At 47.3% G+C, this 15789-nt stretch overlaps 1 protein-coding gene across 9 annotated transcripts in view; it reads right to left on the minus strand.

Annotated features, from left to right (window-relative positions):
• TNRC6B (trinucleotide repeat containing adaptor 6B) overlaps window positions 1-15789 on the minus strand; it is a 1322553-nt gene that overhangs the window by 802296 nt on the left and 504468 nt on the right. For all 9 annotated transcript variants that reach the window (XM_069231280.1, XM_069231283.1, XM_069231279.1 and 6 more), the window contains 2 exons: window positions 8302-8323; window positions 7624-7959 (listed from right to left, as the gene is read on the minus strand). In XM_069231280.1, the coding sequence (XP_069087381.1) occupies window positions 7624-7959; window positions 8302-8323 (358 nt within the window). The remainder of the gene's footprint in view (window positions 1-7623; window positions 7960-8301; window positions 8324-15789) is intronic.

Below are 15789 nucleotides of genomic sequence, written 5' to 3' on the forward strand. Positions count from 1 at the left end.
CTATCACACCTGCCCCCTGAAAGACCATCAACTGCTCCCTAGAGGCAGCCACTTTCCTCAAGGACTGGAAGCACACCGAGAGCCGCTGCTCTTGAAAAAATCCATAGCTGACCCCACGGATCACAAGAGTTACCGTCCCATCTCATTGCTGCCTTTCCCAGCCAAGGTTGACGAAAAAGCTATCAACGCTTAGCTCAGTCAACACAGAGGATAGCAAAATCCTGGACATCTCCCAATCAGGATTCAGAACTAATCACAGCACAGAGACTGCCCTGCTTGCCACCATAGATGATGTAAGCTCTCTCCTCAACCACCGCAAAACAGAAGTCCTTATCCTACTAGACCTTTCGCCCGCCTTCGGCACAGTGTCCCACCGCACCCTATGCACCAGACTCCACGCAGCAGGCATATGCGGCAAGGCCCTTCAGTGGATACACTACATGCGGCAAGGCCCTTCAGTGGATACACTACTTCCTGACAGGCAGAACGCAGTCTGACTCCCACCACACCTGTCAGAACCTACAGAGATCAGCTGTGGAGTACCAAAGGGATCATCGTTGAGTCCCAAGCTGTTCAATATCTACATGGCCCACTTGCCCCAATCGTCTAACTACAGATTGAACATTGTCTTCTATGCCGATGACACCCAGCTTATCTCCCTGACCAAAAACCCAACAACAGCCAAGAAGAACTTCAAGACGAAATGGAAGCAGTCGCCGTTTGGATGAAGGATAGTTGCCTTAAGCTGAACTCAGACAAGACCGGCATCCACATCCTGGGACCCTCCTCAGCCTGGGCCGACTCCTGGTGGTCCTCAAAAATTGGCACCCCCCCCCCCCCAGACTACACACGCAACCACGGATCATCCTCGACTCACCGCTCACCATGACAAGACAGGTCGACTCCGTGGCCTCCACCGGTTTCCACACCCTCCAACTCCTACGAAAGATCTTCAGATGGATCCCAAGCGACTCCCACAAAACTGTGAAACACGCCCTGAGCACAAGCAGGCTCGACTACAGCAACGCCCTCTATGTCGGAACCAAGAAGAACCTGAGCAAGCTACAACAAATCCAGAACACCTCTGCCAGACTACTCCTGAACATCCCCCGCCAAGAACATCACAGGACACCTGAGAGATCACCACTGGCTCCCCGTTGAGAAGAGGAGCTGCTTCAAGCTCCTCATACACACTTACAGAGCCCTCCACAACCTTGAACCCAGCTACCTCAACCACCACATCACCTTTTATTCCCCTACCAGACCTCTTTGCTCCTCACAGCAGTCGCTCGCCCCGTACCCTCCATAAGGAAGTCCTCGGCTGGAGGAAGATCTTTCACCTACCATGGGCAAAAAGTTGGAACACCTTACCTACCCACATCAAACAGTTGTCATTGCTACCTCAATTCAAGAAGTACTTCAAGACCTGGCTCGTCAACAAAACCTTGAGAACCTACCCCACAGCACCTTTAGACCTTACGGGTGAGTAGCACACTCTAAAAAAATGATGATGATTGATTGAATGTACATGGCAGAAGAAAGCCTTCAAAGCTAATTGAACTGCCAGCAATTCCAAGTAGGCGATGCAGAAGCTCGGTTAAAGGGGTGTTCAAAAACCCTGAACAGTCATGTATTTTAGATGTGCCCACCAACCCATGAGAGAGGCATCTGTGTGAATAGTCACTTCGGAAACCCATCTTAAAAAAAGAAAACAAAAAACAACAAAAAAAAAGCCAGTCCACAGCGAATTGTTGCTGTGTCCACCACTGCAGAGATCAGGGTGCTGGTCAAAATCAACACTAGATATTCTCACAGATGCTCCGCTTGTGACCACTGTGCTGCTAGGCACTCTTGAAGCAGACCCATGCATAAGTAGGCATGGGGAACAAAGGCGAAGCAGGATGCCATCACTGTTCCGACTGTTAGCTGACAATCTGACTGAAAAAGAGGCAGCATTATCTGAAAGGCGTGGAGTCTTGTGGCACTGGTATAAGCTTTTAAGCTTTCCTGGTGAGTGAACTGAGTACTGCCCCTGGGAAAGGCTGTACTTGTGAGAGTTAAAGGCAGGATTTGTCCATGCGGATAGTGAAATCCAGATTGTGGAGAAGATCAAAGTTGATCTGTGCTTGAGCAAGAAACTACTGCTTGCTTACACTATCAACCAGTCATCAAGATAATGGAAGATGTGTATGCCGTTCCTCTATAGATGATCAACTATCACTATAAGGCATTTGGTGAACATTCTTGGGGTGGTAGTTACGCAAATGGCAGAACTTTGAAGTGAAAGTGCTGTCCACTTACCATGAACCTAAGGTACTAGAGATGTGCACAATGGATCAGAATATGGAAATAAGCATCCTTCAAATTGAGGGCAGTCCTGAAGCTGCCTTGCCACAGTAGTGGAATGACATCCTGAAGCGTGACCATGTGTAAATGCTCCGAAAAGACGTGTCTGTTGAGGGGACGGAGGTCTAGTATGGGTATCTGAGACCCATCTTTTTTGGGAATTAAAAAGTACAGGGAGTACACCCCCTTGCTGCATTGTTGAGGCATCACTGGCTCTAAGGCTCCCTTGAGCAAAAGTGCATGTACTCCATCTTGTAGGAGGCCCTTGATGGTTAAAGTGTTTGTGTGGGGGGATGTTTGGTAGTGGGGCGTGGTGGGGCAGTAGGCATGCTCTACACTGGACAGGACTCACTGGCTATTGTGGAAAGGGTACCTGCAGACATATCCCCAAAGGTGTTGTGTGGTCGGGAAAGGGAGAGGAAATAACTTCTAAGGTGGTGAATCTCCCTCAGCTGCTCCACCGCTATCCCTACCTTTGGCGTAGATTCCCCTAAAGGCACCACTGGGATATCCTCAGGAGGCTTATGATTGTTGTTGCTGCCTCCGGGTATACAGACGCAGCATCAGTGGAGGTAGTCTTGGCGTTGCCATGAAACTGTGTGCGCGACTAAAGGGCACACAGGGCGATGGAGGCTGGAGCGGACCCACTTGTTGGCTGTATCTTCTTTGGATTTTTTTTTTTTTTTTTTTTACAGCATCTGATCAACTTAGGGACTTAGGGGGTTATTCTAACTTTGGAGGAGTCTTAATCCGTCCCAAAAGTGACGGCAAAGTGACGGATATACAGCCGTATTACGAGTTCCATAGGATATAATGGACTCGTAATACGGCTGGTGGTAAATCCGTCACTTTTCCGTCACTTTTGGGACGGATTAACACCTCCTCCAAAGTTAGAATAACCCCCTTAATGTCCATTAAAAGACATGTGACCAGGTGCTGCAGGACCTCTGGCTTAAAGCCAAAAACATGGAGCTAAGCATGTCGCAGATTAATTTATGCCCTGATGGCAGGGTCAGCTTCATGGAGGGCACACCTGATGGTGGTGTTAGAGTGTATTTTCCCCCACAGCAACGGTCTCCTGTGCTTGAACGGATCTGGGAGATATTGGATTAGGTTTCTCTTTTCGCACCATTGAGAGCACAGCAGTCATTTCACTTCAACAGCTTGAGTTTGCGATACACCAGTAAACTGTAGATTGTGAGGTTACCTGTTTTCCTGCCACATCAATCTTTTTGCTGACTTTTTCCGGGTATTCCCAGTTCCTCTGGCCCATTTACAAGCGGCATGCACTACCAAAGATGATGTAAGCTCTCTGGCTGAGGAAGAAGAGGTGGAGGAGCAGGGCTTGGAGGCATAGGACTGGTGCCTCTATCTTGATGTTTCTTCAGCTTTGGAGGTGGAGTGGGCTCAAATGACAGTTTCTCAAAAGTCAACTTCCTCTGACGAATAAGTCTCTCCTGCACCAGTAGTGGAGGCTTTGCAGTACTTTTTTCCATTTGAGGATGAATAGTCTTTGCTGTTGAGAATGCAACTCTTCCTGCACGCTTTGAAGGATTCTCTGGACTCTTGGACCTTGCAGTCTGACGCTGACAGCCAGCATATGCATATGCATATGGCTGGGTCCAAACTCGGGTGGCATGGTGAGCAACAGAACAATGGATTAAACCCAGATCTGGGACTGGGGGTGAGTGTATGAAAAGTTTCAACACTCCGTCCATCATCCTTTTGTGTTGCTATAGTTGCCCTAAGTGGGAAGGGAATGCCCAGACGTGGGCCCCTTGCTCACTGTGAAACTGAATTCAAGCTAGTCTAGCTGATGAAGGGTGATACTCTGAAACCGGTCCTAGGATGCTGGTTTCCGGTCCAGGGAGGACCTGCCTTGGCAGTTTGGGCTGAACTGTTCCCATGGGGAGCGGAGTCAAGACTGATTTGCATATGGCTGGGTCCAAACTGGGGTGGCATGGTGAGCAAAAGAACGATGGATTAAACCCAGATCTGTGACTGGGGGTGAGTGTATGAATGAAAAGTTTCAACACTCCATCCATCCATCCATCCATCCATCCATCATCCTTTTGTGTTGCTGACAGCCAGCTGGGCATCAAAGGCTGTTTCTGCCTTCAGGTTGTCTTCGACATCTAGCATTGTCTCTGCTTCGAGGAGTCTGTTGGAGCCAACGTCAAACTGGCAGAGGTCGTTGATTGAGCTGTCAACGCAGGCCGGGTCTTGGGCAGCTTGCTGAGCACCAACATCAGAGCACATATTGGCTCCGAAACCTTAGATTAGTACCGGCCATGGCTGGCAGGCAGTGAGGGCCCAAACGACTGTGTTCAAATTGTGGGCTGGGCACCTCACCCCAGAGGGGCGGCGACAGGCTTGATGTGTTTTAGTACTTACAGAAGTCAACTTCTGGCACTGACTCAGCATGGGCTGTGGGTCTAGGACCTCGGAGTGTGAGGCTGAGACTGAAGTACACAATCTGCTCGCCGGCGACCCAGCCTTCTCCTCCTGCTTCCTCAATGTCTTCTGTGAAGTTATTGGGGGTTTCACAGTCTCAATGTTGCTCAATAGCAAGCCAAGCAAGTCAAGGGTTGCAATGATTCCGGCAGTGTTTTTGAAGCACAATGTGATGCAAAAGGAGCAGGAAACCTGGTTATGCTCCGGGACAGGCAGAGGGAACACACCAGGGAACAGGTGAGAGCTACCAAAGGGCATGCTCATAAGGGATGCCTGGGCATTCCCCAAAAAGCCAACTGACCTCAACCAGGCACGGTGCCACAGACGAAGCAATCACTCTACCTAATGAGACTGTTATGTTCAGTCTGCAGAGTTTTGTGACCTTTGCTGTGTGTCTACCATCGGCAATATCCTGAGGCAGGATGGCTTGGAGCTCCTCAGAGACGACGTGCAGTATCTGAGCAACAGACTCCAAAACCCTGTGGAAATACTGGCTCAGGAGGCATGCGGTGTTCCCAGAAAACAGTGCAAGACTGATGGAAGAGAAAATTCCCATGTTGAAGGTGTCCAGGCTCTTGGATTCCTTATTCAGAATAGGGAATGCACCACACAGTTAACCTTGGACATGGAGGTCTGAAACACTAGGCTCTGCATTGTAGGGTGCTGGGTGAGGGAAGCTGGATTCCCAGGAGGGAGCAGGATGAGGGCTGCAGGCAATGAACCTGAGCCCAGGTCCTGAGCAGGACATCAGTGAGGGCTTTATTAAAGAGAAGAAGAGGTTCCATAGGGGCTACATCAGTTTGAAGCACCTCTGTCAAGCTGTTATTCTTGACTGCCACAAAGGGCCTTGTAAGGTCCCGTACCTCAGCCACAATCCACAGCAATACTCAAAGAAGCCCCTTCCAGCATAGTCACACTTGGAGGAGAGACTAGGCCAGTGTCAGGAGAGGTGTCCAGACAACTGCCATCTGCCAGTTCCTCATACCAGTTATCCTCAAGCCACAGGCTCTTCCAGGGGCACTGGGATAGTCAAAAGAATCCGCAAACCCACCCCAATCATATTCCCAATGGGACCTGTCAGGAAAGGGAGGTGCTGACTGACTGGGAGGTTCTCGGTCTGGTCGGCACCTGAGTCCAAGTTGGACAACAGTGGCCCAGCTCCATACTGGAGTTGGGTAAAACGATGGGTCAGTGGCTCTGGGGAAAAACACGCGAGAATGAACTCCGGTGAAAGTCACAACCTCTCAATCGGAGCTGATCCGGATCCAGGAACGGATCCAAAGGCCCAACTGGTGCAGAGAGTGAACCCACCGGCAGAAGTCCAGTTGGGGCAACTGCTGAACCCATGGGGGCTGAAGGTGTCTCAACAGGGTGAGTCCACCAAAATATGAGGGGCATGGCCTCAAAATTCTTTTATGCGGCATGGGTTCTTCCGGGAAATTTTGAGAGAAGTGAAGCGGACCCAGACTCCAGCTGTGCGGCTGGAAGGTGTGAGCAGGCCTAGATTTGTGGCATCGCTCTTATGCCTTGTCCGATTACTTGGACTTGCACTATGAGGTTAAAGAGCCCTTAGATTTCTTTGATTTTTATTTTCTTGTGGGACTTAACAGACGATTTTGAGCACGACGACCACCAGAAATAAATCAGAGCAGGTGCAGGACCTTTCTTGCCACTAGGACCTGGACCTTTGCAGAGTTGTTTGGTATCATGCAACCAGGAGCTTCAAGGTAGGCTCCAGGGCTGCCTTGGGGGTCATCGCTGGACAGTCTGGGCAGGACTTGGAGTCACTGCCCTGCTTCAGTTACAAGCAAACATGATGGGGGTCCTTTGCCAGGATCCATCCTAACGCACACAGGTAGCTTTGCTCAAAAAGAATTTCAACAAAAAGTTTTTAAAAAACAGCAGTCCAAAAAAGACAGAGGTAGCTCTCTCCGGATCTGCGCCGAGAAAGAAGAAAAGAACAGATGTCAGCATGCTGGGGTATCACCTACGTGGACACCGCTCTGGCATGCCAATGAGGAGCTGATCAACACCACCTACCGTGTGCAGAGGTACTGCTCAAGATTTTCCAGATACAGAGACAGTAGAGAATATTCTAAGGTAGGGAATCCAAGTTTCTATCAGATTTATAGAACTGTTCAAATTTTCCCTTTTCAAAAAAGCTTACCTACCCACCCCCCCACCCCCCGCCCCCACTCTCCCATCCCCCTCAAGCCCCCACCGCTCTACCCAGGAAAATTTCTGAACCTACACCATATTAGCATGAAGTATTTCTTTGAACCACTCCACCACACCAAAATCCAATTAAAAAGCAGATCAAATAGGGCACTTAAGGCATTAAGATCCTTAATAGGCTGCCTTGCTGCTATACAGTCTTTCTTTCCTCAATGATCACCAACTCACAATGGGCTGGGCCCAGTTTGGTGCCAACATAGACTAACCTTTATCAAGAAATCAATCTTAAGGCAGCCCCCTGGATCCTAGTAGCTAGCAGAATGCACCCAGTTTTGCAACCTTGTACATAGCAGCTTGCTACAAAGTGTGAAAAAGAATTGTGTATTCAGTGTAATGACTCCTTTAAGTGTGTAAGTAAAAACAATTATGCCAAGATCCACAATGACCACCTTTTAAAGGTCCTTTCTTTGGTAAGGGATCCACACAGCTTTGCCGGACATCAACTAAGTTCAGAGGCACTTAAAAAAAAACAATTGTTGTAAACAAGAGACTCCCATGGTGCTTGCAAGGCTACACATTTTTGTGGCAGTCAATCATTATATGTTCAATACATCTTTAAAAGTGCTGCCCCATATTGTTCCATCTCACCTGGCCCACTGTCACCCTGCAGAAGCGTTCCCTGCGGTGGAGGTGCAGAGGCCCCAGAGGCTGGCACAGAGGGCGGGGGCCCTGCCCCACCCCCCAAGAGCATGCAGGACGCTGGTGGGGGCTGGCCTCGCTTCAGTAACACTTTGTGGTCCTGCTGGCAGCGAAAGCGGGGCGGCACCTCCCGTGGCATGTAGCGGGCAGCGCTGGAGGCTTGTCCGTTCGGCACTGCCGCCACCCTTTTGGCATTGTTGCCACCATTGACAGGTGGCGACGGGGCACTGCCAAGTGGGCTGGCAGCCGGCGGTTGGCTGAGGCTTGGTTTCGTCACGTCGGGCACTTGGGAAAAGAAAAAGAGCGATCAGTAATGGCCTCAGACTATAGCCCACAATATCATAATTACAGCGTACATGGAATTTTAAGAAAAATTACATAGTGATTGAGATCCAAAGACAGAACTGAGCTTGCTTACTTGAAGTGAAAGTATTCTCACATGGAACATGAGCCTGAACCACACTAAGGTTTATGAATAATATTCTATAAATATCCTGGGCCTTTTGTCACGAAACACCTATATTTTCATTATTCCCTGAAGACTAATGAGAGAATTGAGGGGAAGACTCCTCAGTGACGACAATGGCACACACTTCCTTTGTCTAAAAGTGAAACTCAAATTTTTACCTTTGGTTTTTTGTTCCGTGACCTGAAAAATGCAAAGAAAATTGAAAATTAAATACTGGATGAACACAGAAAATTACAAATGCCAACAACATCACTGGATATAAAAAGTCCAGGCTCAAAAAGCTAGGAAAATACTGTAAACTGCAGGCCTGGCTGCGATGTAGCAGTGTACAGACGTGCTGCAAATTAAGAAAAATGTTACTTACCGAGTAAGCATCTGTTCATGGCATGTAGTGCTGGAGATTCACATGCTCTGCATACTCCTGCCATCTAGTGTTGGGTCTGGAGTGGTGCAAGTTGTTTTTCATCTAACAAGCAGAGTCAAGGGATTGAGTGACTCCTCTCTGTGATGATGCACATGGGCATCGACTCCTTTGTTAGATTGTTTTCACGCAGGCAGGTGAGAAAATAAGTGGTGAAGTATAGAGAAAGATGTCCATGCAAATGTAACTACATACGTACAAAGATATACAAATAAAATGTGACTGGAATGGCCACAGGCGTCCGGGGAGGAGTACATGTGAATCTACAGAACTACATGCCACGAAAAGATGCTTACTGGGTAAGTAACATTTTCCGTTCAAAGGAATATGCGGCTGTAGATACACATGCTCTGCAAAGACTGTAAAGCAGTCTCTCCATAAAAAAGGTGGCTAACCTGTGGGAGTTGCAGTTGACTGGAAAAGTGTTTGCAGAACAGCTTCACCTATGTTGGCTTCCTGGCATGCTAGCATATCCACACAGTAATGCTTTGTGAATGTATGTGGTGTAGACCAAGTAGCTACCTTACAAATGTCACCTCTAGGGATACTTCCAAGGAAAGCCATAGTGGCTTTATTTTTCCTAGTTGAATGTGCTCTAGAAGTAACAAGTAACGGTCTTTTTGCTTTAGCACAGCAAGTCTGTATACACTTAACTAACCATCTAGCTACGCCGTTTTTGGATATTGGACTGCCTTTGTGAAGTAGTGAAAAGGCTGCAAAGTACTGTTTAGTTTTCCTAAACTCTTTGGTTCTGTCAACAGAAAACTTGAGTGCTTGTTTAACATCTAGAATGCAGAGAGCTCTTACGCAAACAGTCAGGCTGTGGAAAGAAGACTGGTAGCTCAATGGATCGGTTTATATGGTACTGTTAAACCACTTCAGGAAGGAACTTCAGTATGCGCGAAGGACTAACTTGTCTCTATAGATTTGGAAATAAGGTTCTTCCAAGGCTAGGGCCTGGAGCTCACCGACACTCCCGAGTGATGTGACTGCAACTAATAAAGGGACCTTCCAAGAAAGGTATTAAAGATGACATGAATGAAGTGGCTCAAAAGGACGGCCCGTGAGTCTGGTAAGCGCAATACTGAGGATCCAGATGGTGCAGGAGGCACCCTTGGTGGAATGACCCTTTTAAGGTCATTTAATTGTTCAGCAGTGTTACACCCTTCTAAGGCCTTCCATGAAAGCTTTAATGACTGCTATTCTGAACAAAGAAGCGGATGGAAGTGCAAGTCGAATTTGCTTTTTTGTAAAAGTAACAAATAATCTGTTTCTTAAATAGTAGCTTCGATGGGGTCAACACATTTGGGCTTGCAGTATCAAAGAAAACGTTTCCATTTTGCAGCATAACATGCTCTAGTTGTGGAACAACAAGCTTCCCTGAGAATATCAATGCATTTCACAGGCAATCCTAAGTAACCAAGCTCTAAGATTTCAGGAGCCATATCACAAGGTTGAGTGATCTGGGGTCTGGATATCTGATCTGTCCTTGACTGAGTGAGAAAGTCCGACCTGTTGGGAAGCTTCTCGTGGGGAACTACTGATGGGTCCAGAAGTGTGATGAACCATGGCTCACATCCCCAAGTGGGTGCTACAAGGATCATGGTATGAGAAGACTGCCTGATCCTCCGAAACATAAATTAAATGAGGGAGAGGGGGAAAATCGTAAGCAAATATCCATGACCAGTTCATCCATAAAGCGTTGCCCCAAGATAGAGGGTGTGAATGTCTATATGCGAAGCTTGGGCATTTTGCATTTTCTGCTGTGGTGAAAAGGTCTGAGGACTTCACCACTTTACTAAGTATGGTTGAATGACTTGTGGTTGGAGTTCCCACTCGTGGACTTGTTCCTACATTGGTCGTTGTCTGTCCCTGGGAGACGCTCTTCCACCAGGTGAATTTGGTGGTGAACAGCCCACTTTCATATTGTCAGACAGTTGTGACAATTCGGATGTCCACGTCCATCCTTGTTTCTGTAGGTAGTAAATGGCTATCATGTTGTCTGGGTAGACTAAGACAACCTTGTGAGACAGGAGATGCTTTCAGGGATAGAAATACTGCCTGAAGCTCGAGCTAATTGTTATGTAGGGATTGGTGACTGAGATCCAAGAGGCCCTGTACTGTGAGGTCTTTAAGGTGAGCGCCCCCAACCCGTCGGTGATGCATCTGTTGTCAGAATGACCTTAGCAACTGTCTCCAGAAAAAGCCGCCCATTAAACAGGTTGGTGGCTTTCCACCTTGCAGAAAACAGGGAGTATGGAGGTCTAACACTACTAGATCTTCCAGGTGACCCTGTGACTGAGACCACTAACGAGACAGACACTGCTGTAGGGGAAGCATGTGGAGTCTGGCGTTTGAACAAAGGTAATGCAGCATGCCATCATCCCCAGTAGGCACATAATAGTCCTGACTGTATGTGAGACTCTCTTAAAACTGGGGCAGAAGAGACTGAAATCTCTGAACATGGGCTGGGTTGGGGTATATGCTAACCCCAAATCTGTATTGAGAATAGCTCCTAAATAAGGCTGTATTTGAAGGGGTTGGAATTCGGAAAAGTTGAGTGTGAAGCCCAGAATGTGAAGGAGATCGACTGTCAACTGAGTGTCATATTGGCACTGTCGTAAGGTACTGGCTTTGATGAAGCAGTCATCTAGGTAAGGGAACAGGTGGATGTTTTGTCTTCTGAGGTGTGCGGCAACTACTGCTCAACACTTTGTGAAGACTCTGGGAGCGGTCATGATCCCGAACTAGTATTGTTTGCCTGCAATAACAAACCTTAGGTATTTTTGGTGTGTAGGGTGGATGGAAATATGAAAGTAGGCGTCCTACAGATCTAGAGACGTCAAAGTTGCCATGCTGCAGAACTGGAATAACATCTTAAAGAGTAACCATGTGAAAGTGTTCTGACAGGATGTACTGGTTGAATGGTCTGAGGTCCAGAATAGGCCTGAGACAGCTGTCCTTTTTGGGAATGAGGAAGTGTAGGGAGTACAACCCAGATGCCTGGTGTTGTTAAGGAAGAGGCTCGATGGCTACTTTGAGAAGAAGGGATTGAACCTTTTGTTTGAGAAGGGTGAGATGGTTGTGGAATAGTTTGTAAGTGCGGGGAGAATATTTGGAGGAGTGAATGTGCGCCAGACAATAAGCATGTTGGATAATGGAAAGGACCCATTGAACCGTGGTGATGTTCACCCATTCTGAATGAAAGTTTTGGAGCAGTCTCTCGACAGGTGTGGAGTGAGCGTGGGGTGGAGAAGATAGAGGTAGTCACTGTTTTGCATTGGGGGAACAGCCTTGGGAGGTGGTGCTCTTACCTCTGCCCTTGCTGTTGTTGCCTGTGTAGGACCCACCCTATAGTCACCCCTGGAATAGGCGTGTGGAGGCTGTCTGGTTTAGGAAGTAGATGCCTCAGAGGATGTGGACGTGTAGACGCTTATGAAAGTGGGACAACGAAAAGTGCCCCTTTGTGTGAGGGACCCATAGTCTTTGTTGTGACTGTGTTCTTTTTTTAGTTCCTGGTCAAAGGACAAGTTAAGAACACCTTGTCGTACTTCTGGGCTGAAACCAGAGCAGTGGAGTCACGCGTGCCTACTTCTTAGGATATTTTTATTGATGTCATGTGCAGCTGTATCTGCTACGTTCTGGGCACAATGGATGGAATTATTAGTGATTGTCTGCCCCTCAGCAACAAATTGTTGTCCTCTCTTGCGATGCTCATACAGGAAAATTGGAGTAGTGTCTCCATTTCATTCCAATGAGCCCGATCATATCTAGCCAGCAAAGCCTGGGAATTGGCAGTACGCCAATGGGTAGCTTCCTGTGCAGCCACTTTTTTGCCAGCAGCATCGATTTTCTTGTTCTCCTTTTTAGGAGGAGTCTCACCTATGGCCTGGCTCTTTGCACGTTTTGTGCAGTGGTGGCTACTATGGAATACGGAGGGACCCGTGACCTGATGTAAATGGGTCTGAGGGAGCAGGCTTATATTTCTTGTCTAATCTGGGGGTGATCACCCTAGAGGAGGCGGGCTCCTTGAAAAATTTCATCAGTATTATGAAGCATGCCAGGGAGCATCGGGAGAAATTGAATATCCCTGTGAGTAGATGTGAGCGAATCAAACAGGAAGTTCTGTTCTATAGGGTCCCTGTGTAGTTCCACATTGTGAAAAGCAGCTGCTTTTGCCACTACTTGCTGGTAAGAAGCAGTATCCGCTAGTGGTGAGGGACGTACAGAGTACTGGACAGGATAGGTCATAAGTGTTGCATGGATTAAGGTCATGTTGTGTTCCACCCAAATCTTCCAACATATAAAGGGGATCCTTGAGGGATATAACCTCCTGGAGTAGGCGAGGTAGTAGAACGAGGAGGTGAAGGAGGAGAAAGGGGTGGACGAAGAAAAGCAGGTGGATCAGGAGGAGGAGGTGGAGAAGGCTTGTGAGGCTGGCTGCTGGCCTTTTCCTTGCTTTTTTTTTTTTTTTTTTGAGGTGGAGAAGTGCCCAGAGCTTCTCCAAAAGACAGCTTTCTCTTCATCATTGCGGGGGGAGAAGCAATAATGTGTCCTGAACCCTCCTGAATACGAAGGTGGTACTGGTGAGCGTCCATAGTCTCCAGAATAGGTTCCACGGGAGAAGTTGTAGCCGTAGACGGACTGTAATCTTTCTGATTCAAGGTTTTCGAAACCGTGGATTTTGGCACCAAAGTCTTTGGTCGGGGCAATTATGTCACCACAGAGCCAAAGTTCGGAACGAGATGGAAACAATGTCTTGGGTCGAAGTCGAAGACTATGATTATGTCTAAGCTTTTTTCAGAGCTGAGCCGGAGGGCGGGACAGCCAAAATGGATTTTCAAAACCAGCCATAGAATGGTGGAAGTGGCGGTCCAGTGACCTCTAAAAGGGCTTTTTCCACAGTCTTGGGGCGAGTAGGAGGGGCCACAGTACTAACAGGTTGCGCAGATGTAACCTTGTGGTTTTAGATGCCCAACTGCATGTCTGAGTTCTGGATAAAGAAGGCCTCTTCCTGTTGTTCAGGTCGATGTTCGTCCCGGAATCCTTTTTTTTAGACCAGAAAGATCTGCAGGCATCACAGGTAGCTTCCTGGTGATCAATGGGCAGGTTACACACCAAAGGTCGGTCGGTGTGGGGAAGTTTAGCATGGCACCAGGGACATAAGCAAAACAGCGTTCATTCCATCAGCCTAACACAATGGTCGGTGCTGCGTTGTGAGCTAGGCCAGAGACAGGCAACGCCCTGGAGGGAGCACGGTCAGTGTCCAGACCAACAATTCAAGACAAGTGCTTAGACAGCAATGTGTTATCGAAACAATACCGTAAAAGAAGAGAAAGCGGAAAAAAAGATTTCAAACTGGAGCAAGTCGAAAGGCGGAGCGAAGTCACACTCAAACCTAACAGCAGACAGAAAACAATCTAACAAAGGAGACGATGCCAATGCGCACTATCACCGAGGAGTCACTCAATCCTGTGACTCAAAGGTTTTTTCAAAGAAAAACAGCTTGCACCACAATGGAGCCAACACTAGATGGCAGGAGTATGCAGACTATGATTATCTACAGCCATGCATGCCATCGAACAGAATGTTCTGTGAAATGCTCGACCTTAGCCGCAATGGCAGTGGAGTTTGGCGGCATGTCTCTAAAAGCAATGGTTGTGCATTATACTCTACCCTTTATTGGATGTGTTGGTGCTACTAGCTCCTGGTACTTGGGCTACCTACATATGTGTGTTACTGGACCAAACAACGTGGTGGTAGAGTGAGGCTCAGGCCAGTGACCAATGCTAGAACTGTCGGTTAGGACACACGGAGCCTAATAGTAGGGGGCCTGCTGCTGGCCTGTCTGTGAGATACCAGTCTGGTAGGCAGCCAGTGAGGTATGTTGCATGTTTCTGTCGTGAAACTAGAGCATTCTGCTGTGACAAATAAGGATCACTGATTGTGTAGAAGAAAATAAAGTTACTTACCTGTAACTGTAGTTCTCCAGTACTGGAATCTTTCATAGATTCAAATGCTTGAATCCTTCCCTGTCGTCAAGATGGGAGCCCCCGGTACATCAACACAGCTATACATACAGGCTACTGGAATGAAAAAACGCCTAAGGCTTTCACTTTAGTAGCCCATCCTTATTATGAGCAAAAGGACCAAAGCAAGGCCCAGCCAATCAGGCTTCCCCTCCTTCTAGAACCCTCCTGAGAGGAGCTCCCTTCCCTCAAATTTTCTCAAGCACAAGTGTAAGAGTATCTGAAGAAGACAGGAAAAGGTGAGCTTCCTAGGGGAGGAGGGAGGGTCGCATGTGAATCTATGAAAGATTCCAATACTGGAGAACTACAGGTAAGTAACTTATTTTCTTACTCCAGTATTGGAACTTTCATGGATTCACATGCTTAAATCAGAATAGCAAGCAGTAATGAAGCATATTGTATAACATTAATCTATATGTATACTTATTGATACATGCATACACACAAATATATATATATATATATATGGACTTACATATATCAGCAAAATCTTTAAAGAAAAGATTACGTAGGAAACAATAGCATATTAGGTAAACAATAAATAAGATAATAGAACGTTACCTTAAACAGGTAAAACAATGAATTTGAGGGCCGTAAAGGAAGAAACAAACCTATGCAATGTGCGCAAATTAAACTGGGCTGGCGGGAAAAAAGGAATAAAGAACTTACAACAGCTAACCGTTACTGGAAAAGATGTTGCAACACCGCTTGTCCCACCTCCATATCACCTTGCTGAGTTTCCTCCAAACAGTAATGCCTTGCGAAAGTATGCACAGACTTCCACATGGCTGCCCTGCAGATGTCCTGAATGGGCACTCCTGCAAGAAGTGCCATGGATGCAGCCATTTTTCTTGTAGAATGTGCATGCACTGGATTCTGCAAAGGTTTACCTGCCGCTGAATGACAATAGTTAATAGCAGAGGCTATCCACCTCGCAATTCCTTGTTTAGATAAAGCTCGTCCCTTACGTGGAGCACTGAAAGCCACAAAAAGTTGGTTAAACTGCCTAAACTGTTTAGTTCTGTCCAGGTAAAACTTCAGGCACCTCTGAACATCCACAGAATGTAGAGCCTGCTCTGTTGGGGTCGATGGATTAGGAAAGTATGTTTTCAGTATCACCGGTTGGCTTATATGAAAATCGGACGGGACCTTAGGTATGAATTTTGGATTTGTTCGCAAAATTACTCTATCCCTTT

The sequence above is a fragment of the Pleurodeles waltl genome, chromosome 4_2, assembly GCF_031143425.1.
Source record: "Pleurodeles waltl isolate 20211129_DDA chromosome 4_2, aPleWal1.hap1.20221129, whole genome shotgun sequence".
Classification (NCBI taxonomy): Eukaryota; Metazoa; Chordata; class Amphibia; order Caudata; family Salamandridae; genus Pleurodeles; species Pleurodeles waltl.